This window comes from Heptranchias perlo, chromosome 37 (assembly GCF_035084215.1).
Source record: "Heptranchias perlo isolate sHepPer1 chromosome 37, sHepPer1.hap1, whole genome shotgun sequence".
Taxonomy (NCBI): domain Eukaryota; kingdom Metazoa; phylum Chordata; class Chondrichthyes; order Hexanchiformes; family Hexanchidae; genus Heptranchias; species Heptranchias perlo.
This window is the reverse complement of record NC_090361.1, coordinates 1,787,242-1,814,875: the sequence shown is the minus strand read 5'-3', so window position 1 is coordinate 1,814,875 and position 27,634 is coordinate 1,787,242. Positions and strand designations below refer to the sequence as shown.

General features: G+C 44.2%; 1 protein-coding gene across 3 annotated transcripts; it reads right to left on the bottom strand.

The window, feature by feature from the left end:
• Nucleotides 1–24,849, bottom strand: LOC137304361 (intercellular adhesion molecule 1-like). 3 transcript variants are annotated; one of them, XM_067972921.1, is made up of 8 exons: nt 24,538–24,849; nt 22,366–22,647; nt 12,770–13,084; nt 11,637–11,930; nt 6,358–6,645; nt 2,376–2,621; nt 1,707–1,988; nt 1–365 (listed from the first exon to the last, which is right to left on the bottom strand). In XM_067972921.1, the coding sequence occupies exons 2-8, from the start codon at nt 22,532–22,534 to the stop codon at nt 154–156; spliced, it is 1,806 nt and encodes a 601-aa protein (XP_067829022.1). In that variant the 5' UTR covers nt 22,535–22,647; nt 24,538–24,849; the 3' UTR covers nt 1–153. The 3 variants fall into 3 exon arrangements, with proteins under 3 accessions (XP_067829022.1, XP_067829021.1, XP_067829024.1); XM_067972920.1 differs by lacking the exon at nt 24,538–24,849 and adding an exon at nt 24,145–24,270; XM_067972923.1 differs by lacking the exons at nt 22,366–22,647; nt 24,538–24,849 and adding an exon at nt 16,183–16,268.
• Nucleotides 24,850–27,634: the final 2,785 nt, after the last annotated feature.

The window sequence follows — 27,634 nt, the reverse complement described above, 5'->3', positions numbered from 1 at the left end:
TTTCTTTCTCCACTGACGCTGCGTCACTTGTTGAGTAATTCCACCATTTTCTGTTTTTATTTCAGATTCCCAGCATCCGCAGTATTTTGCTTTTGACATGTAATATCATGTTTACTGGTTGAACCTGTTTGTAATTGTCGCTATTCCACCAGGTTATGGAATGAGTTTCCTTAAAGGGAGAGTTTCCTCATAGGGTTCCAATCCATAGGGGATCTGTGGATTGTTGTTGGGTTTTGCATTGTGTACTTTATATATTCCTTTTTTATGGGCACTGGATTTGCTGTACCAGACAAAGGCTGCTATTGCCGATATGATCAATGTTAATATGATTCCTGCGATCACCAGATACAATGTCCATGTTTCACCTATGAAAACATTCAGAAAAAAAGTTACACAAATTATTGACATTCCCACTGCAATATATTTATTACAAAATTCCTGATCATTTCCAAAATCCATGTGTTATAACCAATGGAATCTCTAGTGTGCTATATTCAGCCATTTCCCGCTTGTCAAATTGTATTCTTCACCTGCTTTCATTCTTCCCACACTACGGCCCATTCCTGATTATCATGGAGGACAGGCAGCCTGTTCCCAGGTCGCTGCCTTTTCCCATTTAAACCACCGCAAGGAAGGTGACGCAGATCAACTTCTCTCTATGGAACATGGACTTTAGTGACAGCTTCCATCTCGTTTACCGGCATGGGGTGGATCTGTCAATGTCCGGATGGAGGGGAGGAGGGTTTATATCAGAGGTGGAGACCCTCTGTTAGAACATACGCTGAGGGAGGTGGGTATGTGCCTCAGGTATTAGCCTCCTTTTTCTCTTTTCGGAGTTGGCACATGTATTTTGCCAGCATTTTCTGTTTCAATCTCAGCCCTGATCTGCAGGTGTTCCATGTTTTCAACTATTCCCATTTTACCCACTCACACACTCTATCATTCCAATACCTTTAATTCATTTAAAGCTTCTTTCCATTCTCCGATATAAAGGTCATCCCTCACCTAACAATTTCCTACTTTTCTTTTAAGCAGGTTCCAGGTCATTTCACCAATACTTCCTCTCAGTTTGTTTGTCCCTCCACTTTGCTTCTAATTCTATCAAACTCCTTGTTCACCTTTCATTTCTCAGCCCAAAACATGTACCATCCGTCCTCACCACAGATTCTGACTGACCTGCTGGGTTTGCAGCATCTTCGGTTTTAGTTTTTCACTGAAGTTGCCCCTCTCACTATTGGAATTGAAGCCCAGCTGTGTGATGCAGCTCACTGACCTGCCAACGCCCTGCGCCATGGACTGGCAGCGTGTGGATTCACAGCTGCAACTCCCTCCTGCGGAGTTATTGCCCGGGCAGTCTGGGCAAACACAGAGCAGCAGTAAGGTGCTTCCCCACACAAAGAGAAACAATTGGAAGGGAGTGTCACTCTGGGCCACTCGGACAAATGTCCCAAAGACTAGCTACAAAGCAGCATTGTTAGAGGGCAGGCAGGAGATTGTCTGCCTGTCCCATCGCCAGCAAGTGTGGAATGGAAAAGGAGTCTTAAAGAAGGGAGCAGAGAACAAAACATGGGGACAAAATAAATAAATCACAGAATTAACCAAACCAACATAATACTCAGCATTTATTTTGAAATAGAAATGTTACTTCAGTCCTCAAAGGGTTAATTATTCTTTTAAATGAGTTGTGACCAAGATTACAAACTGACCTTTGACCCTGATGTCCACTTCCTTCTCGTCAGTTCCGTATTTATTGGTAGCTCTACATTTATAAATTCCATGATGTTCTGACGTTGCATGAGAAATACGGAGGACTCCAGGAGGGCCAGTCTCATCGTTGCTGCCCTTACTGGGGGCTTCCCACTGTAATGTAGCCGGGGGGTTTCCATTGGAGTTGCAGGTTATAGTAACCTCATCTCCTTTACTGACGTGTATTGGAGACCCCGACACGGTTTTGTTGTTTACTGATATGCTTGTGTTTTGTGGTTTATCTGGAAAGAGAAAAAAACAATGAAAATAGGCAGGCACACCCACGGGACCACTGAAACACAGAACCACAGCAGAGCTTTGATTAGCTGGATGCCCAAACTTAGCCACATATTGCACTCTCATCCATCTTCCAACAGTCAGTTCAGAACAACTGTCTTCCCAACAGTTGGATTGAAGCTCAGAGAATGTTACTCCCCGGAATTTGCTCCCAGTCGCCTGGCATTTTATGTAGCCTGGATGAAATGCAGTGTCTTTGTGTAAATATAAACTGAACACAACAGTCACTCACTGGATCTGATTTCTTAAGGATATCACACAGGCACACTGTTCACACCCCTCAGAATAAAGGAATTTGTTCAAAAAGTAAACTTCCTGGAATGGTTACTCACACATAATGACTGCATTCAGAGAGGAGTTTTTGGATCCATACTCATTGGTGACCCTACACACGTACTGACCACCATCCCTCAGTTGGACTGATGGGATGTGGAGTTTCTCTCTGAAGTATATTTGTCCATCTTTGATCCAGGACACTTGGGGAGCTGGGTTCCCTGCTGCATTACATGATAAGGTCTGTGACTTCCCTTCGATCCAGTCGTCAGCTGTTTTACGGACCTGTGCTTCTGTTGGAGGATCTATAAAATTTATTAGAATAAAAAATTGAAACATGAATTTGAACACAAAAGTCAAGTATTCTTCAAATCTTTCTTTCTGGTGCTCTCCAGATGTCAGTGCTCAGAATAAAACATGCTTCTATTTTAAAACACAGTGTCACCATCAAGCACTCCCAGGTCAAATATAGCACAGGACAGATGCAGAGTAAATCTCCCTGCACTCTGCAGCAAATATAAAGCAAATTTCTGAATGCTGCTTTTGACAAATCTCTATATAGAATCAAGGAATCATAGAAAGGTTACAGCACGGAAGGAGGCCATTCGGCCCATCGAGTCCGCGCCAGCTCTATACAAAAGCAATCCAGCTAGTCCCATTTTCCCGCCCTTTCCCCATAGTCCTGCAAATTCTTTCCTTTCATGTACTTATCCAATTCCCTTTTGAAGGCCATTATTGAATCTGCCTCCACCACCGTCCTCTGGTTCTTCGCCCTTCCGCCAATGGGAACAATTTTTCTCTATCTACTCTGTCTAGACCCTTCATGATTTTGAATACCTCTATCAAATCTCCTCGCAACAGTCTCTGTTCCAAGGAGAACAATCCCAGCTTCTCCAGTCTATCCACGTAACTAAAGAATAATTCCAGTGAATCTCTTCTGCACCCTCTCGAAGGCCTTCACATCCTTCCTGAAGTGCAGTGCCCAGAACTGGACACAATATTCCAGTTGTGGTCGTATCAGTGTTTTATAAAGGTTCATCATGACTTCCTTGCTTTTGTACTCTATGCCTCTATTTATAAAGCCCAGGATCCCCAATGTTTTCTTAACAGCTTTCTCAACCTGCCCTGCCACCTTTAACGATTTGTGCACATATACCCCCAGATCTCTCTGTTCCTGTACCCCTCTTAGAGTTGTGCCCTCTAGTTTATATTGCCTCTCCTCATTCTTCCTACTGAAATGTATTACTTCACATTTTTCTGTGTTAAATTTCATCTGCCACGTGTCCGCCCATGTCACCAGCCTGTCTTTATCCTCTTGAAGTCTATCACTAGCCTCCTCACTGTTTACTACCCTTCCAAGTTTTGTGTCGTCTGCAAATTAATATTGTGCCCTGTACACCTAAGTCCAAGTCATTAATATATATCAAGAAAAGCAGGGGTCCCAGCACTGACCCCTGGGGAACACCTCCCTCCAGTCCGAAAAACCACAATAGTAGTTCACCACTACTCTGTTTCCTGTCCCTTAGCCAATTCTGCATCCATGATGCTACTGCTCCCTTTATTCCATGGGCCGCAATCCTGATAAGCCTACCGTGCGGTACTTGATCAAATGTCTTTTGAAAGTCCATATACATCACATCAACTGCATTGCCCTCATCTATCCTCTCTGTTACCGCATCAAAAAACTCTATCACATTAGTTAAATGCGATTTGCCTTTAACAAATCCGTGCTGGCTTTCCCTAATCAATCCACACTCGTCCAAGTGACTGTTAATTCTGTCCCGGATTATCATTTCTAAAAGTTTCCCCACCACTGAGGATAAACTGACTGGCCTGTAGTTGCTGGGTTTATCCTTACACCTGTTTTTGAACAAGGGTGTAACATTTGCAATTCTCCAGTCCTCTGGCATCACCCCCGTATCTAAGGATGTTTGGAAGATTATGGCCAGTACCTCGCAATTTCCACCCTTACTTCCTTCAGCAACCTAGGATGCATCCCATCCGGACCGGGTGACTTATCTACTTTAAGTACAGCCAGTCTTCCTAGTACCTCTTCTTTATCAATTTTTAGCCCATCCAGTATCTCAACTATATCTTCCTTTACTGAGACTCTGGCAGCATCTTTTTCCTTGGTAAAGACAGATGCAAAGTAATCATTTAGTACCTCAGCCATGCCCTCTGCCTCCATGAGCAGATCTCCTTTATGGGCCCTAATCGGCCCCACCCCTCCTCTTACTTCCCGTTTACTGTTTACAAGCCTGTAGAAGACTTTTGGATTCCCTTTTATTCTCTGTGATTTCTTATTCACTCTATAGTGGGTTTCTGAAGAGCTGACCCAGCGCCACTCTGGAGTGAAAGGGTTAATTTACAGGCCTCTAAAATGAGGTTTCCAGCTCTCTAGTTAGATGGACCTATTGTTGAAATCTTACAGTGCAATATTAGTAATTAATCCGTTAATGCAATGTGCATGAATTTTCTATGCTATTTTAACAAACCTGTTTAAATAAAACAGATAGTTGTTTTTTTAAACAAACAATCCAATGAACACTACAAACGACATATCAATATATTTATTATATATTAAAATCACTATGTGAGTCGCAACAATCCTTTGCAAATTACATTGTAAACTCCTGTCAGGCTCTGGCAATGGGAAAACCCATAGGAACCGTCAACAGTTACCTGCAGTACCAGTCACGCTATAGGTGGCACTACGATTGGCATTTACAACATGGAAAGACCTGCCATGTAAAGTTAGTGCCAAACCCAGCAGTGGAACTCTATTTCTGTCTTTGAAGTCAGCTGTGTGTAAGCAAGCAGCTCCATTACAGATCCACTGGGTGGCAATGCACAGTAAAGGTCGATATTAAAAATTCTCTCACTGCATTCAGAAAGCAGCTTTTTTAAACTCCCATGCCCTGAACCCATTCCCCCAAAGTTGCCTCCAGATCCCCACACAAAAGAAATTGTGCACCCCCTTAGATATTTTATATCCCCAACTCTCATGAGGTTTGAGCACTTGAGACCGAGGACTCCCCTAAGCCACAGGTTCCTTACTCAGTGTGTGTTTCCCCCAAACAAAGCACTGCATTCCAGGCTGAACTTAGGGATGGTCAGTCCCACAAACCTCTCGCCGCTCCCTGCCTCCCGGCTGTGAGTTCCGTGCTGCAGCGTGGTGAGCTTAAGTCTCCAGTGCTTCTCCACTTTTCTTCTGCACTCCCATCGACCAAGCCCTTAACCCACTTTACCCACCTGCAATGACACCCTCCTGCCGGTGCATCTTAGATCTATTCAAAAGTCAAATTAGATAGTATCTTGAAGAGAAATACATCATCGGTTACAACTGGATGATGGGCTAGATGGACCTCCAGTGTTTTCCAGTCTTGAGACTTTCTCTGTTTCAATGTTTCTCTATTTTACCATCACATTATCGTATCAGGCGAAATAGGATCATTACTTCCCAGAGTACTTCCCCACGAGTGTTGGACAAATACATCACTCTTTCTGCAGTACTCATGAGCTACTCATTAGCTACTCATCCTTCACCTTTGCTCTATGTACAATCATCTCCACTGAAAATACTTTCCTGGCATTCCCCATCCTCCCATTAAATAGGTCTCCTTATGATGTGTATTAATCCCTTACAGTACAGCAGCCCAGGGTGGCTCAGCTTCCAATTTTCCCTCTTATCCATGTGGAAATGTCTGGTCTTCACTTAGCATCTCTCTCAATGGTCTGGTCAGGACATGGTCCTTGCGATGTGGGGGACTGAGGGCACGGTCTCACATGATTGCACTCTGTGGCACAGCACACTGAGGCACTAATGGACGGTGTCCCCACACTGCCCCGTCCAGTAGCTTCTGCATCTGATTGTCCTCAGTGACGGAAAGAGCCACTGGAAAGCAGGCCAAGTGTGAGGAGACCAATTCAGTTTGTTTAAGAGTAAGAGGAGAGTTGGTAGAAGAGAGTTGGTTATTCATTGGTCTCCATTTGAAATAAACACCCTCACTAACCTTTTGTAACCATAGTGATGCTACTTACATTGGACATGGAGGGTGGCATTCTGTTGTTTAACAATAGGGCTTGTCTTTGACTGAGCTTGAAGTTTAAGTACAGCCTCGCAGGTGTACTGCTGTCCATCCAGCTTTGCTTGTGCATCCACAGTATGGTAGATAGTAAGCTCCGTGCTGCTTGATTTACTCACTAATACGTTGTTTCTGTTCTTCAGTCTGAGTTGAAGTTCCCCTGAGACATTAAACACACTGCAGGTAATATTAACCGCCTTTCCTTCGAGGGTGGTCGGTACTTGGATTTCAGGGGCAGAGAAAACTATAAAAATAATAGAAAAACGTTGTTAGAAACATTCCCAAAGCTTGTCCTGCAGCCCCTCAGCGTGACTATAATAACAAGGCAAAGGCAACTATGCTCAGTGCTTATTTCTCACCATCCACATCACTGAATTGTATCAGGTGGATGATGATTTGTTTTGTGTCCAATCATTTACACCAAATTCTACATTTTGTTTTTATTTCATAACATGTATTGAATAATTTATTTACTGATAACTAATTATCATAAAAATTCATCCTTCAAATGTGCTCGCTCACATTGTACATCACTATCTGCCTTATAACTTTGACCCATGCCTCTGCTATACCAATGCATTCAGCGACTCTACTGCATACGGGTAAGTAGAGAACAAACTTACATGGATGTCTGGTAAGTGATTTTGTTATGTGAACAGATATTGAAAATGCAATACCATTTCTATCCAGAGCAGTAATGTAATAATAAAGGCAAGTAAGGTTTTTAAGTTTGCAATAGCAGAAGGATGGAGTATAAATTAATAGATGTGATATTGTTGCTGTATAAGTCTTTGGTCAGACTCCACCTAGACTATTATGTGCAGGTCTGGTGATTGGATCAAATGAACGATATTAGTACCCTTTAGAGGGTAGAGGCAAGAATCCAAAGTATTGGATCGCTTTAGGGAAGGAAGAGTGCAAATGAATGGAGAGTGTATTACTGCTTTGTATGAAGTCATAGGAAGGATCTTACTGCCCATTAGAGGGTGCAGAGGCAAGCAAAATTATTCTGGATATCAAATTTCCAAAGTGCCCGCCCATGACCCAAGCAACATATGAAATGAGAACAATGTCCAGAAACAGTTCCCGATTACCAACAATGGGCCCCTGGGCAGTGAGGTGAGTGCTGAAAGCAATGTGCACTCCCCTCCAGAGATTCTATTGTCAGTCTCCATCGCACTGATCTCAGCTGTTGACTCTACAATCAGAAAGGGCCCAACCTCTAAAAGCACTCCTCACCGACACAGGCCAGTAGCAGTTTTAAGGTTGAGGGGATCCAAAAAGCTGCAGCACATTTAACTTTGAAGTGTTCTGTTTTCCCTTCATGTAAATAGCAAATTTTTGTCCTGTCCTATCAGTCTTGAGTAAAACGGGAGAGTCCTGTCAGACCACTCTCAAACACTTTATAGTGAATGCTGGTAGAGTGAGCCTCTGAAGGTTTGTTGTCCACTCTTGCCTTGGGAACGAGAAGAAAAAATGGCTTGAATTATGGACTTTCAAACAAAGTTCACTAAAATTAAATTATGGAACTTATCCACAAACTCAGAATTGAGTTCCTGTGCTCAGGATGAATTTTGTAAGTAATTTTTCTGAACATACACCTCAGATCTAAACATCTTAATATTTAGCTGTTTCCATACTGTTTGTGTGCTCTTCCCATGTGTGTATACAGAGAGATGTACAGAGAAGTAGACAGAGAGTACAGGGAAAAAATCAGTAGTTCATAGGAGGAGTCTGATCATGGTTGTGGAATACTGAGTGTCAATAACACCCCCTTATGGTCACGGAATGCTGAGGCCTGGATTTTCCTCCCTTGGTGGGTTAGTGGTGAAGTGGTCTTAACACTTGCCAATGTGAACCAATGTGAAGGGAGGAGGAGGGAAATACAGTTCTCGTGCAGCTAAATAGGCTGCAGCCATCTAAAGGGCAACATCACTTCTCAGCAAGACAGCAGAAGGAGCAGCAGCCTCTGGGGTATTGGCAGCTGGAAAGGTTCCCAGATTTTCTAATATGTCCATGAGGTGCTGTTGGCAGGGGTGAGGGCCTGAAGAGACCATCTGATGGGCACAGAGCAGAAGGCTCCACAGGACAGTGGTGCAGGCTGCTTGGAGGGAGGTGCAAGAGGCAGTCAGAGCAATCTGAACCACCCAAGAACTGCCACACAGTGCGGGAAAAAGTTCAATGATCTTACAAGGGCGGACAAGGTAAGTCACCGTTCTGGTGCCAATATACATCCTCTACCAGTCATACAGCTTCACTCACCACTTTACCTATCATACTCTCTCTCAGCACCTGGGTGTCAGTGAAATGCACTTCTGCTAAAGCCACCCCTGAACATTGCTCTCATTTTCCATAGGATTTATGCCGATCACTTTTCCAATGGATTTGCAAAATGAACTGACCCATGAGCTCTCCAGATCATTGGAGACATGAGTTGCACCCTCCATGGAAAATGGGAGCAATGTGCTGGGGTGTTTGGAAATTAGAGTGCAGCCGTAAAAATGCCATTCCTGGCTGAAGATTGCTGCAGCAGGCTGTGGGAGCAGCAGGAAAACGAGGAAAGCGTTTGGCTCACCCAGTTTGCTGTACTGGACGGCTCATTAGTTTATTGAGCCACTTTTCGAGAATGTCTACCACAGGAGCAGCTGGTAGAGATAGCTAAAGAAAGGAGAATGGCATGGCATAAAAAAGTGACCACAACTTCAATTACGTGGGCCTGCAAACCTTTCTCAATGAAATAGAGGCGAGGAAAGATAAACTGCTGGGTGTCTGTGGCAGGAAACTTCAAAATGATATTTCTCTTATAGTGGGATGTGGCACTGGCACTGAGTGCCAACTCTCTCACCCCTAGGACTGCAGACCAGTGCCACAAGAAGTTCAATGACCTGAATAGGGCAGGCAAGGTAATATACGCAAGTATATTATAGTATATAAGGGAAACTTTTGGAAACAATAATCCGGGACAGAATTAACAATCACTTGGCCGAGTGTGGATCGATTAAGGAAAGCCAACACGGATTTGTTAAAGGCAAATCGCGTTTAACCAACTTGAGAATTTTTTGATGAGGTAACAGAGAGGGTAGATGAGGGCAATGCGGTATATATGGATTTTCAAAAAGCATTTGATAAAGTGCCACACGGTAGGCTTGCTATCAAGATTGCAGCCCATGGAATAAAGGGGGCAATAGCAACATGGATACAGAACTGGCTAAATGACAGGAAACAGTAGTGGTGAACGGTCGTTTTTTGGATTGGAGGGAGGTGTGCAGTGGTGCTCCCCAGGGGTCCACTGGGGACCACTTTCCTTGATATATATTAATGACTTGGACTTGAGAGTACAGGGCACAATTTCAAAATTTGCAGATGACACAAAACTTGGAAGGGTAGTAAACAGTGAGGAGGATAGTGATAGACTTCAAGAGGATATAGACAGGCTGGTGGCATGGGCGGACACGTGGCAGATGAAGTTTAACGCAGAAAAATGTAAGGTGATGCATTTCGGCAGGAAAAATGAGGAGAGGCAATATAAACTAGAGGGCTCAATTCTAAAAGGGGTACAGGAACAGAGAGATCTGTGGGTATATGTGCACAAATCAATGAAGGTGGCAGGGCAGGTTGAGAAAGTGGTTAAAAAAGCATACAGGGTCCTGGGCTTTATAGAGGCATAGAGTACAAAAGTATGGAAGTCATGATGAACCTTTATAAAACACTGGTTTGGCCACAACTGGAGTATTGTGTCCATTCTGGGCACTGCACTTTAGGAAGAATGTGAAGGCCTTAGACAGGGTGCAGAGGAGATTTACGAGAATGATTCCAGGGATGAGGGACTTAAATTACATGGATAGACTGGAGAAGCTGGGATTGTTCTCCTTGGAACAGAGACGGTTGCGAGGAGATTTGATCGAGGTATTCAAAATCATGAAGGTCTAGACAGAGCAGATAGAGAGAAACTGTTCCCATTGGCGGAAGGGTCAAGAACCAGAGGGCACAGATTTAAGGTGATTGGCAAAAGAACCAAAGGTGACATGAGGGAAAACTTTTTACATAGCGAATGGTTGGGATCGGGAACGCACTGCCTCAGGGGGTGGTGGAGGCAGATACCTTCACAAGGACTGCAGCGGTTCAAGGCGGCGGCTCACCACCACCTTCTCTAGGGCAATTAGGATTGGGCAATAAATGCTGGCCTTGCCAGTGACACCCACATCCCATGAATGAATAAAAAAAATCATGGCCTTCCAAAGAGAACTGGATAAGTACTTGAAACGAAAAAATGTACATGGCTACGGGGATAGGGCGGGGGAGTGAGACTAGCTGGATTGCTCGTGCATACAGCAGTCGTGGATTCGATGGGCCGAATGGCCTCCTTCCGTGCTGTAACCTATGATTCTATGATTTCTTCCTTGGGCAGCCTGGAAACCAGCACACTCTTCACCCTCTAAAATTAAAAGCTGCACAACTAACCCTTCAAAATGCACTCTTGTTAACAGGAGCACTGATTTAGGATCTTACATTATAGGTACCCATCTCCTTAACAATTGCTTGCATGTCAGACCTTAAAACCCCTTCCTCCACTTTAACAGAGTGATACCATCACATCTCTTACTTCAGCTGTCCTATGCTCAACTGCTAGCCTTCACCTAATTGACTCAATTTGTTGCCGGAGAAATTGGTGCTCAATGGCTGAAAGAGGCAAGCCACTGAAGGGAGCATTCCCAGTCTGAAACACTTCACGAGGAGGAGGTCATGGAGGTGTAGGCATGCTGCACTTTTTCTTTTTTGCAGACATCAATGGAGCATGTGGCAGCTTCATTGAAATCGGCAACAGACGTCCACCCATGAAACAGCGTAGGACCCGTTAGCCATTCTGGTAGCAATAGGGGAGAGAATAGATACAATTAGACCAGCCTGCTCAATGGGGACACAGATTCAGGGCCCAGTGGAATGGTAACCACTAAAAGCAACCCAGAGACTTAAACCATCTCAGCTCCCATTGCCCGCTCTCCTCTGAATTCACTGTCCTCCCCTAATCTCTTCCTCCATATAATCTTCCCTACCCATATTTATGGCTGCCCCCTTGACCTTTCCAGCTTCCATGGCCTCTTTACTCCCATAGTCTCAGTTATTGACGAGGCCATCTCTGATCACATTTTTAAAGTAATGTAAATCTGACATGCTACAATTTTAACTATCAGAATGCTGCCTGATCATAATGCCCAAAACATCCAGAATCCTTACCGTACACCATAATGAAAAAGCTATCGTTTCTTGGTGGAATTGATGGATACTCCTCAAAATCTGCTGTACAGACAACTTCCATCAGACCAGACTCTTGTGGTGTCCATCGTGTTGTTGCCCGGACAGTATTGGAATTTGACCTTAATGCAATTGTCTTCAGTTCTTCACCATCCTGAGACCACCTTATTCTCATCTTCTCAGCAGGATCGACGTTTGGGACCTCACATATTAACGTGACCTCTTGCTTCACTTCTATCGGGTCTTTATTAAGGATTCTAGGAGGATCCGTAAAAGCTGCAACACACAAGAAAACCTCACTTTATTTTGATTTGCTATGCTGTGTTTCAGTTACTAATGGACAGAGCGGAAAATTGACCAGTACTGGTAGATGCCCAATATACTAGAGCTATACTCATCTCCCAGGAATCTGTCATACCTGCCCGCTGTGAGGCAACTGGAGCCATAATCAGGAGGTCACATACTTTATTTTTTAATTAATTCTTCCTACTCTTCAGGTTATTCTATACCAGAACCAATACCTAGTTGTGATAGCAGGCGGGCAACATGGATACCTAACAATGCAATTCTTGCACTAGACGTGATTCAAGCTCATTCACTCACTAATTTCCCCTCCCCCCACGCCTCTGAGAAGCTCCTGGTCTCCTGAAGACTGGGACTTCACTATCTGGGGAAATGTAGGTATGCGTAAATGTAGGTATCCTAAATGTAGGTATGCCTCTATGATACCATTCCACATCAATATTCAGATATAGACGTTTTGTCCCTCATTTTCATCCCCTCTCTCCCACCTGCAGCTAAAACATTCTTTTTCAAGTTATTTTTTTCAATCAGGCTATGGACCAACTGCATCTTAGAGAAGACCTAACCTGCTCCTTGACTTCTACTTCTGCTGACCACTAGGACAAGAGAAGCCAAGGTGACTGTCCCTCAGATTTCCCTCCCTGTAGAGAAGCACTGGGCTTTGCCTGACACCTTCCCAGGGCACAAAAATAAATCAGGAGCATATTAGCACAGCACCATTATCTTGTTTTTCATTCATTACTTTCTAAAAATATGGGTATTTAACTGATTATTCTTGGAGAGAGAAAAAATAGAGCCTGAGTGGAACTTACAGTAAGTTTGTAGAGTCACAGAGGAGTTTGTTATTGGTTTTGTAGTGTTAGAGCCCAAGTCCACTTCTGCCAAGCAGGTGTACTCCTGTCCATCATCTGACGCACTTGCAGTGAAATTGAAAACATTCCTCAATCTTTTATCTTCATCCGGGAAACCTTTTTCTCCTGTGGAAACTCTCTGAACAATCTCACTCCCTCTCAGCCATGTGAGTATGAGTTTATTCTTTGGATAGACCCTCGGACCAATACACTCCAGACTATAGGTTTTGTTAACCTTCAGCACTTCAGGGGGTGAAGTAATCTTTAACTCTCGATCTGTTAAAGGAGAATCACAGTTATCAGAATTCACTGAAATAATGTGCCTGAGTACTACCTGTCCCATCCCCTCACATATTCACTCAGGTACATGAGTGGTGTATGTGTACAACAACAAGGGTTTACCCCAATCACAAATACACCTTGAGGTTCAATCTCCCCCATTAGGGATCAGTACATTGATTTCTCTTCATTCTGCATTGTACCAAGATCAGAAACAATTAAATCATTAATTGATAACAATAACTATGTGAAGATATGACTTGAGGCAAGATTTTATTTGTAAAGTGTATTAGTGAAACAATCGGTACATACATAGACTCTGATCCCCAACTGGACACAACTCGAGTTAAAATGAACCAACCACGCTAGATTTGTTCCAATTTCTGAATTGAATTGATGCAACTTGCAAACTGCAGCTTAAATATTGTGTTGTTTAAACATTTAAAAAAGGGCCTAACTGAAAATTAACAGCAAATTCACAGTCTGTCGTCATCTAACAGAATACTAAGTAGGTGGTGAATTTAATTTGAAAAGACCAATAGTTCTCACACTGGGGTTTCCAAAATATGTTACTGCCTTTAACCTCAGCCCACAAACTCAAAAACAACTCGACAATGTTAGATTGCACCTATTTTCAGTTATTTTTCGCACTTTTTTTTTCAAGTCAATCAGGTATGTTACACACAAGGAAACCCATCAATAAGTTAAAAAGTCTCCAAGCCTAGCTAGTGACAAATGCTCATGGTAGAGTTTCTGTTTGCCTGATAAGAGGCACACTCTCTCCCTTTAGACAGACATACGCTTAACTAAGTCAGAGAGCCGAGGCACAGGTTGGCAGAGTCAAGGCTTTGGGACCCTGAAGTGTACACAGGGGTATTGCTGGAATGTAATCAGCTAACACCACACAGCCTACCAGCACAGAGAACTGATAAGCTTCCCATTCCTTGTCCAACCAGGGTCACTCTATCTGTTAGGGAATTGACTTGCAGGGTTATCTGGAGTGGAGTGGGAAAAATGCTTGCCACCAGTGACAAGTCTACCTCTCCAGGTTTCATTAGTGAGCCAGCCTGGCTGGTCAAACATGAACAGTGTGTGGAGTAGTGTGGAGCTGGCTGATCTAACTATCATTTTACTGCCACAGAGCATCGACCTGGTTCCAAACTTCCATCACAAGACCTGTCGTCTCAGAACTACTTCAACCGTACTAACTTCCCCCCCAAGGAGGACAGTTACCAGCTGGTCCTTAGATGACTCACATATACGGCTTTAGGCCTCGCTAGGCAGACAGCAAGTGAGGAGCACAACTCACCATAAAATGTGTGAGTGCATTGCCCCATCTTCCTAACTTTGGCATGGGTCTACATCATACATCATACCACATTGAACAATGGTTCCATTAGTTGTAGGAGTAGAATTTCAGCACAATCTGTTTGGCTCTGTGCAACTCAGTTGTGCTGGGCACTGAACCTTGGATATGTATTCATGTGTTCCCATACCCTGACTCCAGATAACTCCTTCCAGGAGCTGCCATCCAGAGTCTTAAAGCTTTGATTTGGCTGTACAATTGATATTTACCTCCAGTAATGTAAAAGGACTTATGTAGGGCAGCTTGTGGCATACCAGCCATCTTGATGTCCTAGACACACAAGTCCAACAGCATGTACCTGACTTACTTACTACAAATGTCTTAAGCCAGACCCTCGTGTAAAGAGCTTTGGCAAAAAGATTGGTGTGCAATGAGGTTACTCCCCCTCTAAGGTACCTACGATAGGTTGGTGATGGGTAGAGCCCTCTCTCCCTACAAGCACTTCCACTGTTTTCCAGAAATACACTACACAGTTTGGCCTTGGATCTTGAACATGACTGGAGGAAGCCCTTGCACTGCTTGCTTAAAAGTCTTAAACCATTAAAGAGAATGGTGTGAACACATCTTCTACAGCACAAGCTTAACTTGTATTAGGACTTTGCAATGACTGAAAAGAGACAGGAAAGTCCAAAGTGCCCTACACTCCTTGTCAGTGCAGTCCTAAATGACTTTGTCTAGACTGAAGTTGACATCCAGCAGGACCTCTAGGTACAGATATAAGTCAATAATTGGGACAATACTATTTGTATTTTCCAATCAGTACTTTGAGATCCTCTCAAGCTTTTCAGAGCCAAAACTCCACCTGGGAGCACCCAATGGTTCTACATAGTGAGTAGTGTGTCCAGGGCAGTCTACCAACTAAGGAAATGCCCTCCCAGAGATACACAGTCCATTTAGAATGCTGATTAGGATAGTTCCTGGGTGGGAATACCAGACATCAGATTGTTTACTTTTGCATTAGCTTTGAGACAATGAAGTTTGATGTGATTTGGTCCTAGGTATTTCTCGCCATTATAATAGAATGGTTTTCATTCAGTGTGCCTTGCAGGAGGCTTGGCTGAAGAAGAAATGCAGGTGCTGCTAGCTCCCGCATCATGGGGGAAGCATTTCATGCAAAGTAGTAACTTTGATTGGCAGCACAATGGGCCAATTCTTGACAAACAATTCAGAGATGGATCAGAGAATTGCTTTAGTTTCTCCCTCTCTCTCTCTCTCTCTCTCTCGTCAGTCAGGTAGACTAAGGTGCTCCAGGCCTAGATTCGAACACAGCCAGTAACAGAGGAGTTTGGCCCATTTAGCTTAGGGACAGCTAGCCTGAAAGTGAGTCTGGCGTATAGTAGTGGTAGAATTGCATATTTTAATATTCTGATGCTAGGAGGAGTAAATCTCGCTGTGAAAGCTGTATTCTGTTCATTCACATATTCCATGTAAAATAATCCAGTTTGTTCACATTCAGCTTCATTTCACTAGAATGCTTTTCAGTCCATAAAGATGGGAGAACATGTGGCAGCGTGTGCAATGTCATTGTATACAGCACACACAAGGTGTCTATGTTATGGTTCCAGATCATGCCATCATTTAACTAGATATTGGAAAGGAAAGGGACACTCTAGATCATAGTGGATGCAAGATCTGCTTACAGGAGTGACTGGTGACCCTGACCCTGAGAGAGTATCTAGTGCAGAACCCATAAATTGTAACAGCAAGATTAGATCAGCGAGTCTCTCACCTGCCCATACACAGATCTTGGAGCTGGAGTACATATGCCAGATAAATTATTAAGATTTGCTTGTGTGCATCCATAGTTTTCATCTTCTTTAAGAGGGCCGAATGAAACACTAGATCAAAAGCCTTAAGAAATTGTTGAAAGCGATGTAAACGAGTTTCCCCAGGCCTTACAATGTTCCATAATCTTGTATAAAGCCAAAACCTGCCCGACACATTCCTCCTGAGAATGAAATCCAGCCTGTTCACTTCTAATTACTCTTCAGGTCTTCAAAGCATCAAATAAGCGTGCTATAGTAACCCAAAGAACCAGCTTAAAAGCCATTGATCAATCAATGAAATTCCTCCATCATTTCAGGCTCACTCAGATCCCTTTTGTGGATAGAAATCATAACTGCACACAATAAAACCAAATGTAAATATGCTTATAACAGAATCCTATTCAGCAGCTGAAGAAGGACAAGCTTGATCCCTGCCCTGTGTCACACATCATGTCTTGACAGACCTGCTCCTAGGCTTGTGGCACTCCAAACCTGTCTGCTGGGAGGTGTCTGAGAGGCTTACCCTTCAAATTTACCTTATAATTATGAAAAGCTGGCCAATATTGCCAGAATGTCCTACACTGTGATTCAATGCACTAGCGGACCTACATTTCCTGCAATGCAACATTTTCTCTAAGCTTCTAATGTCAATAGTTGCAATGTTGAAATAGACTAAGGTAAGAAGCATGCTTGAACTCATCATTCTAAGCCCAGCCAAGTGGTGCGGTGCATTGATCTACCAACACCAGTTCATGCCCCGATTCTCCTCCTTAGAACTGGTTTACTTCCCTTCTGATTTGCTTCTTCCTCCTGGAGAATTTCCTTGCCTCCATTCTAAGCCTCTCCATTAGGTTAGCTGTGATCAGGACTTTGCTGCGATCAGGACTTTGCTGCGATCAGGACTTTGGTACCACAGTCCGGAGTGGCGGGAAACAGTGAGAGCGGAGCGAGGTTAAAAACAGCGCACAGCGAGAGCGGGAGTTCACCGGAGCGGCTGGAAACAGTGAGAGCGGAGCGAGGATAAAAACAGTGCACAGCAAGAGCGGGAGTTCACCGGAGCGGCTGGAAACAGTGAGAGCGGAGCGAGGATAAAAACAGTGCACAGCAAGAGCGGGAGTTCACCGGAGCGGCGGGAAACAGCGAGAGCGGAGCGAGGTTAAAAACAGCGCACAGAGAGAGCGGGAGTTCACCGGAGCGGCGGGAAACAGTGAGAGTGGAGCGAGGATAAAAACAGCGCACAGAGAGAGCGGGAGTTCACCGGAGCGGCGGGAAACAGTGAGAGCGGAGCGAGGATAAAAACAGCGCACAGAGAGAGCGGGAGTTCACCGGAGCGGCTGGAAACAGTGAGAGCGGAGCGAGGTTAAAAACAGCGCACAGAGAGAGCGGGAGTTCACCGGAGCGGCGGGAAACAGTGAGAGCGGAGCGAGGATAAAAACAGCGCACAGAGAGAGCGGGAGTTCACCGGAGCGGCTGGAAACAGTGAGAGCGGAGCGAGGTTAAAAACAGCGCACAGAGAGAGCGGGAGTTCACCGGAGCGGCGGGAAACAGTGAGAGCGGAGCGAGGATAAAAACAGCGCACAGAGAGAGCAGGAGTTCACCGGAGCGGCTGGAAACAGTGAGAGCGGAGCGAGGTTAAAAACAGCGCACAGCGAGAGCGGGAGTTCACCGGAGCGGCGGGAAACAGTGAGAGCGGAGCGAGGATAAAAACAGCGCACAGCGAGAGCGGGAGTTCACCGGAGCGGCGGGAAACAGTGAGAGCGGAGCGAGGTTAAAAACAGCGCACAGCGAGAGCGGGAGTGGAACCACCGCGTTCCGATAAAAATCAAAGAGTGACGTCACAGGTGAAGCGGGTTGGTGATTGGTGAGACCGGAGCTGATTGGTGAGTAGGTTCAGGTGAGTATTTCTACCATTTTACTGTAAGTAAAGTAATAAGAAAGGGAAGGTCTGCAGGTTTAATAGCAGGTAGTGTTTTTTTTTGGTGAACCTAGGTCCCTAGTATAGTTAACATTTTCTAATTTCAACGTAATTTGAAAGGGGTAACTAAGCTAAGGCAAGTCATGGCAGCAGACCTCGCACCCGTGATATGCCCCTCCTGCAAGATGTGGGAAGTCATGGACACTACCAGTGTCCCTGCTGACCATGTTTGCAGGAAGTGTGTCCACCTGCAGCTACTGACCGACCGTATCTCGGAGCTGGAGCTGCGGGTGGATTCACTGTGGAGCATCCGCAATGCAGAGAAACTCGTGGATAGCACGTTTAGCGAGTTGGTCACACGGCAGGTAAAGGGAGTACAGGCAGGAAGTGAATGGGTGACCACCAGGCAGAGTAAGAGGTGCAGGCAGGTAGTGCAGGGGTCCCCTGTGGCCATCCCCCTCTCAAACAGGTATACCGTTTTGGATGCTGTTGGGGGAGATGGCTCACCAGGGGAAGGTGGCAGCAGCCAGGTTCATGGCACCGTGGCTGGCTCTGCTGCACAGGAGGGCAGGAAAAAGAGTGGCAGAGCTATAGTGATAGGGGACTCGATTGTAAGGGGAATAGACAGGCGTTTCTGCGGACGCAACCGAGACTCCAGGATGGTATGTTGCCTCCCTGGTGCAAGGGTCAGGGATGTCTCGGAGCGGCTGCAGGACATTCTGGAGGGGGAGGGTGAACAGCCAGTTGTCGTGGTGCATATAGGTACCAACGATATAGGTAAAAAACAGGATGAGGACCTACAAGCTGAATTTAGGGAGTTAGGAGTTAAACTAAAAAGTAGGACCTCAAAGGTAGTAATCTCAGGATTGCTACCAGTGCCACGGGCTGGTCAGAGTAGGAATGACAGGATAGCTAGGATGAATACGTGGCTTGAGAAATGGTGCAAGAGGGAGGGATTCAAATTCCTGGGCCATTGGAACCGGTTCTAGGGGAGGTGGGACCAGTACAAATTGGACGGTCTGCATCTGGGCAGGACTGGAACCAAAGTCCTCGGGGGAGTGTTAGCTAGTGCTGTTGGGGAGGGTTTAAACTAATGTGGCAGGGGGATGGGAACCGATGCAGGAAGTCAGTGGGAAGTAAAGTGGTGACAGAAACAAAAGGCAGTAAGGGAGAGTGTACAGAACATGACCGGACAGATGGTCTGAGAAAGCAGGGCAAAGACCAAGGGAAGTCTAGATTAAATTGCATTTATTTCAATGCAAGAAGTCTGATGGGCAAGGCAGATGAACTCAGGGCATGGATGGGTACATGGGACTGGGATGTTATAGCTATTACTGAAACATGGCTAAGGGAGGGGCAGGACTGGCAGCTCAATGTTCCAGGGTACAGATGCTATAGGATAGAGCTGGAGGTAAGAGAGGAGGGGGAGTTGCGTTCTTGATTCGGGAGAACATCACGGCAGTAGTGAGAGGGGATATATCCGAGGGTTCGCCCACTGAGTCTATATGGGTAGAACTGAAAAATAAGAAGGGAGAGATAACATTGATAGGATTGTACTACAGACCCCCAAATAGTCAACGGGAAATTGAGGAGCAAATATGTAAGGAGATTACAGACAGCTGCAAGAAAAATAGGGTGGTAATAGTAGGGGACTTTAACTTTCCCAACATTGACTGGGACAGCCATAGCATTAGGGGCTTGGATGGAGAGAAATTTGTTGAGTGTATTCAGGAGGAATTTCTCATTCAGTATGTGGATGGCCCGACTAGAGAGGGGGCAAAACTTGACCTCCTCTTGGGAAATAAGGAAAGGCAGGTGACAGAAGTGTTAGTGAGGGATCACTTTGGGACCAGTGATCATAATTCCATTAGTTTTAAGATAGCAATGGAGAATGATAGGTCTGGCCCAAAAGTTAAAATTCTAAATTGGGGAAAGGCCAATTTTGATGGTATTAGACAGGAACTTTCAGAAGTTGATTGGGAGAGTCTGTTGGCAGGCAAAGGGACGTCTAGTAAGTGGGAGGCTTTCAAAAGTGTGTTAACCAGGGTTCAGGGTAAGCACATTCCTTATAAAGTGAAGGGCAAGGCTGGTAGAAGTAGGGAACCTTGGATGACTCGGGAGATTGAGGCCCGAGTCAGAAAGAAGAAGGAGGCATATGACATTCATAGACAGCTGGGATCAAGTGGATCCCTTGAAGAGTATAGAGATAGCCGGAGTAGAGTTAAGAGAGAAATCAGGAGGGCAAAAAGGGGACATGAGATTGCTTTGGCAGATAAGGCAAAGGAGAATCCAAAGAGCTTCTACAAATACATAAAGGGCAAAAGAGTAACTCGGGAGAGAGTAGGGCCTCTTAAGGATCAACAAGGTCATCTATGTGCAGAACCACAAGAGATGGGTGAGATCCTGAATGAATATTTCACATCGGTATTTACGGTTGAGAAAGGCATGGATGTTAGGGAACTTGGGGAAATAAATAGTGATGTCTTGAGGAGTGTACATATTACAGAGAGGGAGGTGCTGGACGTCTTAACGCGCATCAAGGTAGATAAATCTCCGGGACCTGATGAAATGTATCCCAGGACGTTATGGGAGGTTAAGGAGGAAATTGCGGGTCCCCTAGCAAAGATTTTTGAATCATCCACCGCTACAGGTGAGGTGCCTGAAGATTGGAGGGTAGCAAATGTTGTGCCTTTGTTTAAGAAGGGCGGCAGGGAAAAGCCTGGGAACGACAGACCGGTGAGCCTGACATCTGTAGTGGGTAAGTTGTTAGAGGGTATTCTGAGAGACAGGATCTGCAGGCATTTGGAGAGGCAGGGACTGATTAGGAACAGTCAGCATGGTTTTGTGAGAGGAAAATCATGTCTTACGAATTTGATTGAGTTTTTCGAAGGGGTAACCAAGAAGATAGATGAGGGCTGTGCAGTAGACGTGGTCTACATGGACTTTAGCAAAGCGTTTGTCAAGGTACCGCATGGCAGGTTGTTACATAAGGTTAAATCTCACGGGATCCAAGGTGAGGTAGCCAATTGGATACAAAATTGGCTTGACGACAGAAGACAGAGGGTGGTTGTAGAAGGTTGTTTTTCAAACTGGAGGCCTGTGACCAGCGGTGTGCCTCAGGGATCGGTGCTGGGTCCGCTGTTGTTTGTTATTTATATTAATGATTTGGATGAGAATTTAAGAGGCATGGTTAGTAAGTTTGCAGATGACACCAAGATTGGTGGCATTGTGGACAGTGAAGAAGGTTATCTAGGATTGCAACGGGATCTTGATAAATTGGGCCAGTGGGCCGATGAATGGCAGATGGAGTTTAATTTAGATAAATGTGAGGTGATGCATTTTGGTAGATCGAATCGGGCCAGGACCTACTCCGTTAATGGTAGGGCGTTGGGGAGAGTTATAGAACAAAGAGATCTAGGAGTACAGGTTCATAGCTCCTTGAAAGTGGAGTCACAGGTGGATAGGGTGGTGAAGAAGGCATTCAGCATGCTTGGTTTCATTGGTCAGAACATTGAATACAGGAGTTGGGATGTCTTGTTGAAGTTGTACAAGACATTAGTAAGGCCACACCTGGAATACTGTGTACAGTTCTGGTCACCCTATTATAGAAAGGATATTATTAAACTAGAAAGAGTGCAGAAAAGATTTACTAGGATGCTACTAGGACTTGATGGTTTGACTTATAGGGAGAGGTTGGATAGACTGAGACTTTTTTCCCTGGAGAGTAGGAGGTTTCGGGGTGATCTTATAGAAGTCTATAAAATAATGAGGGGCATAGATAAGGTAGATAGTCAAAATCTTTCCCCAAAGGTAGGGGAGTCTATAACGAGGGGACATAGATTTAAGGTGAGAGGGGAGAGATACAAAAAGGTCCAGAGGGGCAATTTTTTCACTCAAAGGGTGGTGAGTGTCTGGAACGAGCTGCCAGAGGCAGTAGTAGAGGCGGGTACAATTTTGTCTTTTAAAACGCATTTGGATAGTTACATGGGTAAGATGGGTATAGAGGGATATGGGCCAAGTGCAGGCAATTGGGACTAGCTTAGTGGTATAAACTGGGCGACATGGACATGTTGGGCCGAAGGGCCTGTTTCCATGTTGTAAACTTCTATGACTCTATGACTCTATTATCCCACCAATACACAGCTGGCTGCTTTAAAACAGACATTCTGCAGTGTCGCCAGTAGTCTCTATAACTAACAATTCTCTGAATAGAGTAAGATTTTTCACTTACTGTATACAGTGACCACCTTTTTGTTCTCATTCAGTGCACTGCCCTCTGCTTGACATATCACAGAGCACGGCACGGAGATATCCCACGACTCAACACTTTGGAAAAAGTCAGCCATCCATTTACCACCTATATTTCTTTTAGGATGTATCCCTGACTTATACTCCACCATTATTAATGGCTTAGAGTCTGCACATGTTGTACTGCAGTTCACCTCCAAAGAGTCGCCAAATTCCACAGCTGAGGGGTGTGTGTCGATCCAAACCTCAGATCCAGTCACGTTTGCTGCCAACAAAACAAATCACAATAAATACAGGAATATGAAATCCATTCAATGAAGGACATGTTCAGAGTAACTCCCTGGGGTAACAGTACAGTTTCAAATAAAACAAGTCTCTTTTTAAAGCAGAATATATTGTGTGCAGTTTATTTCCTCGTACTCTCCCTCTGCTGGAAGTTACATTGTAATGTTGGGAGTGACATCATCCATTAAAATATAAAGCTTTCTCAAAGCTTAATATTTCACTGTTATTGCCCTTTCTCTCGTTTACAGATATTAAATATTTTTAATCAAAATATATATGCTACTTTTTGGATTCTCCGTAATTTTTCTGAAATAAGTGTAATTAATTCATTTATAATAAAACGAAAGAGGAATTACAGCCAAATTATATGTGAACAATGAAAAATAGTTCATACATCCATCTCCTACTTCATCCTCCCTGAAACTTTTCTCGTAACTTTAAAGTTCTGGGCCCTGAATTTCCACGGGGTTCTTCCAAGCTTCCACCGGAAACCAGAGAGAAATGTTGTGAATGGCCATCTCTGGGTGTTCTGCCAACCTCCTGCTGGAGAATCCCCATGCAAATTTCAGGCACTGAACTCTTGCACATTTTAGACTGTTATTTATGGCCTTAGCCTTTGTAACAACGCTCCATCTGACTCTCCCGCAGTCACTGAAACCCAAGGGTTCGCCCACTTACTCCTTCGTTACCAATGGTTTCTGCTGGAGTGCTAAATATTGAAGGGCCAATTTTGTGCATAAAAATGAGGTGATCCTCCTGACACCAGAAAATGACTTCTTCATTTACAATCAGGAATTAGGAACCGGGATGACATCGCCGGCAACCTCCCTCCATACAGTTTGCTTTTACTGGAGGGTGACCTTCAGTCCCAAATGGGGCACCCTCCGTTGGTGCACGTCCCAACCCGACAGCGTCAAAGCTGTCGCTCTTCTGCAATATAACAATAACTGCCTACGGTAAAAGTTTCAACTGATTGAGAAAAGCGGAGCGAAGCATTACAATTTCTCGATGGGAATAAAGTGAGCAGAATGGGAGGTGGGTGTCCCTGCCCCTAGCTCTCACTCCCTGGCCACTCCCTGGTTAGGTTATTGGGGAATAATATATTAGATACAGTAGAACTTATCTTACCACAATAAATACCAGAGAGAATGATTAGTTAACGGGACTCATTTATTACAAGGCAAAATAGGTGGCGTGAATCGGAGCAGCATTTAAAGATAAGATTTAATCCTGAAGTGAAATAAATCCTCTTTCTTCGCTTTAAGGACAAATCAGAAACAAGCCCACTATTCTATTTTCTAATGTTAATTAATAACTAATAAAATGGCAGGAAACTCAATAGCCAATTACAAAAAAACCCCGCAAGATAAACCTTCAGATATAAATATCTTTCGGTACACAATGCAAATACTGTACGAATTTACTCTGTAAATACTATCTATATATATATATATATATATATAATTATTTTACCCACTTGTTATACTGACAGTCAAAGTGAAGAAGTAAATATATCGATCGGGTGAAGTGAGCTTGAAGCCCATGATTCCGGGTTTGGGGACTTGAGCAGAGAGTTCACTGTTGTGAGGTTGGAATCTGCGCTTAATATAAAACCACTGGGCTCAACGTTAATGCCAGTGACCTGAGTCCCCCCGGAAGCTGTTTGGGAACTGAGTGTGGAGAATTCCAGAAGTGAAAATCCCCCCATCTCACTTTAACATTTGATACAATTGTCAGGCTACTCAAAGCGAATGTAGGAAACTTCATGAATCTCTTTATATTTTCAGGGAGCACAGCACAGATGATAAAACTCCGATTAAAATAAACAAACAATGAAAACAAACACATTCAGAATATATATAAAACTTACATGTCTGTCTGCGTACGTGTTAAACGTAAACAATCTTACAACACCAAGTTATAGTCCAACAATTTTATTGTTAAACGACGAATGCTAAGAAGTAAAGGGTGTAATTCGATGTGAGGGTTCTATTTGTATTGATCATCAGCCTCAGATTCACTCTGGTTTTTGTCCTGAGGATTCAACCCAGAAAAATAAATGGCTGGAGTTGCCTCCTGCCAGTTTACTCATTGCAGTTACCCCCTCATGCCTGCTGCCTTATCAGACAACAAATGTGTAAGTCATGCGGGATTCGCACCATAATAGGTTATCTCTCAATGAACCTCAGCTTGAATTCCATCGTTGTATCCAGGTCGATAGTGCTTAAGTGTAATAGGGCTGATTTTCATTGAAAAAAACGGGTCTTGCCATTGGGATTGTTAAAACCCGGTTTTTTTTTATAAACGGCTATAAGTGGTTATACTGTAGTTACATTGGCGATAACACTGGAGGGAGCAGTCGATCTCGAGGCAGTAGGAACAGTCCTGTAAATCACGAAATAGCAGACTTGCTAAATATTTTGTTTTCACGGTAGAGGATGAGGATAAAGTACCAGTGATATGAAGAAAACTAAAAATAAATCAGGGGGAGGAGCTTACTAGATTTAATATAGGTAAAGAAATGGTAATGGAGCAAATAATGAGACTAAAGATAGAAAAATCTCCAGGACCTGATGGTTTCCACCCCAGGGTATTAAAAGAAGTAGGTGAGGAAATTGTCAATGCTCGAGTCATGATTCTCCAAAACTCTTTTGATTCAGGAATTGTCCTCTTGGATTGGCACCAATGTGGTCAGGCACCGAATGCAACCAGGCACTTGTCACCACTTGCCCGGACGTTGTTCAGGTCCTGCTGTAGGCTGGCATGGGCTGCTTCATTATTGGACGAGTTGCCAATAGAGCTGAAAACTGTTGAATTGTCAGTGAACAGCTCCACTCTTGACCTTATGGTGGAGGTAACATTATTGATAAAGCAGGTGAAGATGGGGTCCTGGGGCTGCAATGATTGGCCTTCAACAACCACAACACTCTCCATTTGTGTCAGATATAAATTCAGCCGCTGGAAGATATTTCCCTTGATGCACATTAACCTCAGTTTTGCCAGAGCTGTTCAGTGCAATAATCAGTCGAATACTGCCCTGATGTCAAGCGTAGTTACTCTCGCCTGTCCTCTGGCATTCAATTCTTGTATCCATGTCTGGATTAAGGCTGTGACAAGATCTGGAGCTGAGTGGTATTGATGAAGCCCAAACTGGGCATCAGCAAGGTTATTGGTGAGTATGTGTTACTTGATTGCACTGTTGACTCCTTCCATCACTTTGCTGACAATTGGGAGGCGGCTAACAGGGCAGTAAATGGCCAGGTTAGATTTGCCCTGCTTTTTGTGGATAGGACATACTTGGGCAATTTTCTACATTGTTGGATAGATGCTAATGTCATAGCTGCACTGGAATAGCTTGGCTGCTGGAGCAGCTAGTTCTGGCATTAAACACCACAGCCACGTGCAGCCATGGTCCATAGCATCAGTGTCTGATGCATTCAGCTGATCCTTAATATCGCATGGAGTGAACCAAATTGGCTGGACAATGGCATCTATGATGGTGGGGACCTCAGGAGGAAGTTGAGTGGGATCATCCACTTGGTACACTTGGATGAAGATACTTGCAAACACTTCAGCTCTGTCTCTTACTCACATGCTGGGCTCCGCCGTAGTTGAAGATGCGGATCTCATTGAGCCACCTCCTGTTAGTTGCTTGATTGTTCATCACTATTGTCAACTGGATGTTGTAGGGCTAGAGCTTTACTGTTGTCCATTGGTTCTGGGATGTTTATGTTATAAGTGTTGCTATGTGGAGAAATGCAGCAGGAAGCTCCCAAAAACAGCTATTGAGATGATTGATCAGTTAATCTGCTTTTGATGCTCACAGTTGAGGGAGTAATGTCAGCTAGAGAGGTCGCAGCTCATTTTTGAATAGTGATAAACATCTCAACTATGCGAACAGCACCTCCAGCAATGTAGCACTTCTTCAATACTGCATCGAAGTGTCCTGGACTATGGGCTCAAGCCCTGGACTGAGGCTTGAACTCACAACCTTCTAACTCAGAAATGAAAGTGCTACCAACCGAACAAAGGTGAAAATTACAAAGAAATACTGAAGAACTGGAGTTCCTTATCTTAGCAAGATATGGAGCACTATTTCAACACAAGTGAATAGGATAAATTTCTGGTGCAATCAGAATTTGGAATGGTTATCTAGATAGTAGGAACAAAACTCCTAGATTAATTCAAGCTGCAGTGATGGGGAAGGGAACTTTATTTTTTTACCTTGATGAATGAGCTAAAATATGCCTGTCTTATTTATCCATATTTATTATTTGATCTTGTAAACTGAACTACAGCCTTACTTTACCATCTTACACAGTGTGCTGACAAAGCAGAAAATTACATAGAAAACGTAACACAGAAACGGACGGTTTGGCCCACCCAGTCTGCACTGGTGTTTATCCTCCACTCGAGCAGTAGTCCTGATATCCTGTTCCCATATCCCTTTATCCCTTTCACTGACTTTGTTTCAATCATTCCACAACCTCACAACCTTCTGTGTAAAAATGTTTCTCCTGTTCTGTTACCTCTGGAGTCCCCCAGGATCTATCCTGGGCCCCCTCCTATTTCTCATCTACATGCTGCCCCTCGGCGATATCATCAGAAAACACGTCAGATTCCACATGTACGCTGACCACACCCAGCTCTACCTCACCACCACCTCTCTCAACCCCTCCACTGTCTCTCATTTGTCACACTGCTTGTCCAACATCCAGTACTGGATGAGCAAAAATTTCTTCCAACTAAATATTGGGACAACCAAAGTCATTGTCTTTGGTCCTCGCTGCAAACTCCGTTCCCTAGCCATCGATATCCTGGCCACTGTCTTAGGCTGAACCAGACTGTTCACAACCTTGGGATCCTATATGACCCAGAGAAGAGCTTGCGACCACACATCTGCTCCATCACCAAGACTGCCTACTTTCACCTCTGTAACATTGCCCGTCTCCGCCCCTGCCTCAGCT

Bases quoted from the DNA above. Each gene is read 5' to 3' on its own strand.
- LOC137304361 (XM_067972920.1), bottom strand. From the start codon at position 24,211: ATGGGCTTCAAGCTCACTTCACCCGATCGATATATTTACTTCTTCACT. The intron at 13,085-22,365 runs GTAAGTGAAAAA...CTCCTTTAACAG, and splicing joins AAAGGTGGTCACTGTATACA to ATCGAGAGTTAAAGATTACT. The intron at 366-1,706 runs GTCAGTTTGTAA...ATGTTTTCATAG, and splicing joins AGTGGACATCAGGGTCAAAG to GTGAAACATGGACATTGTAT.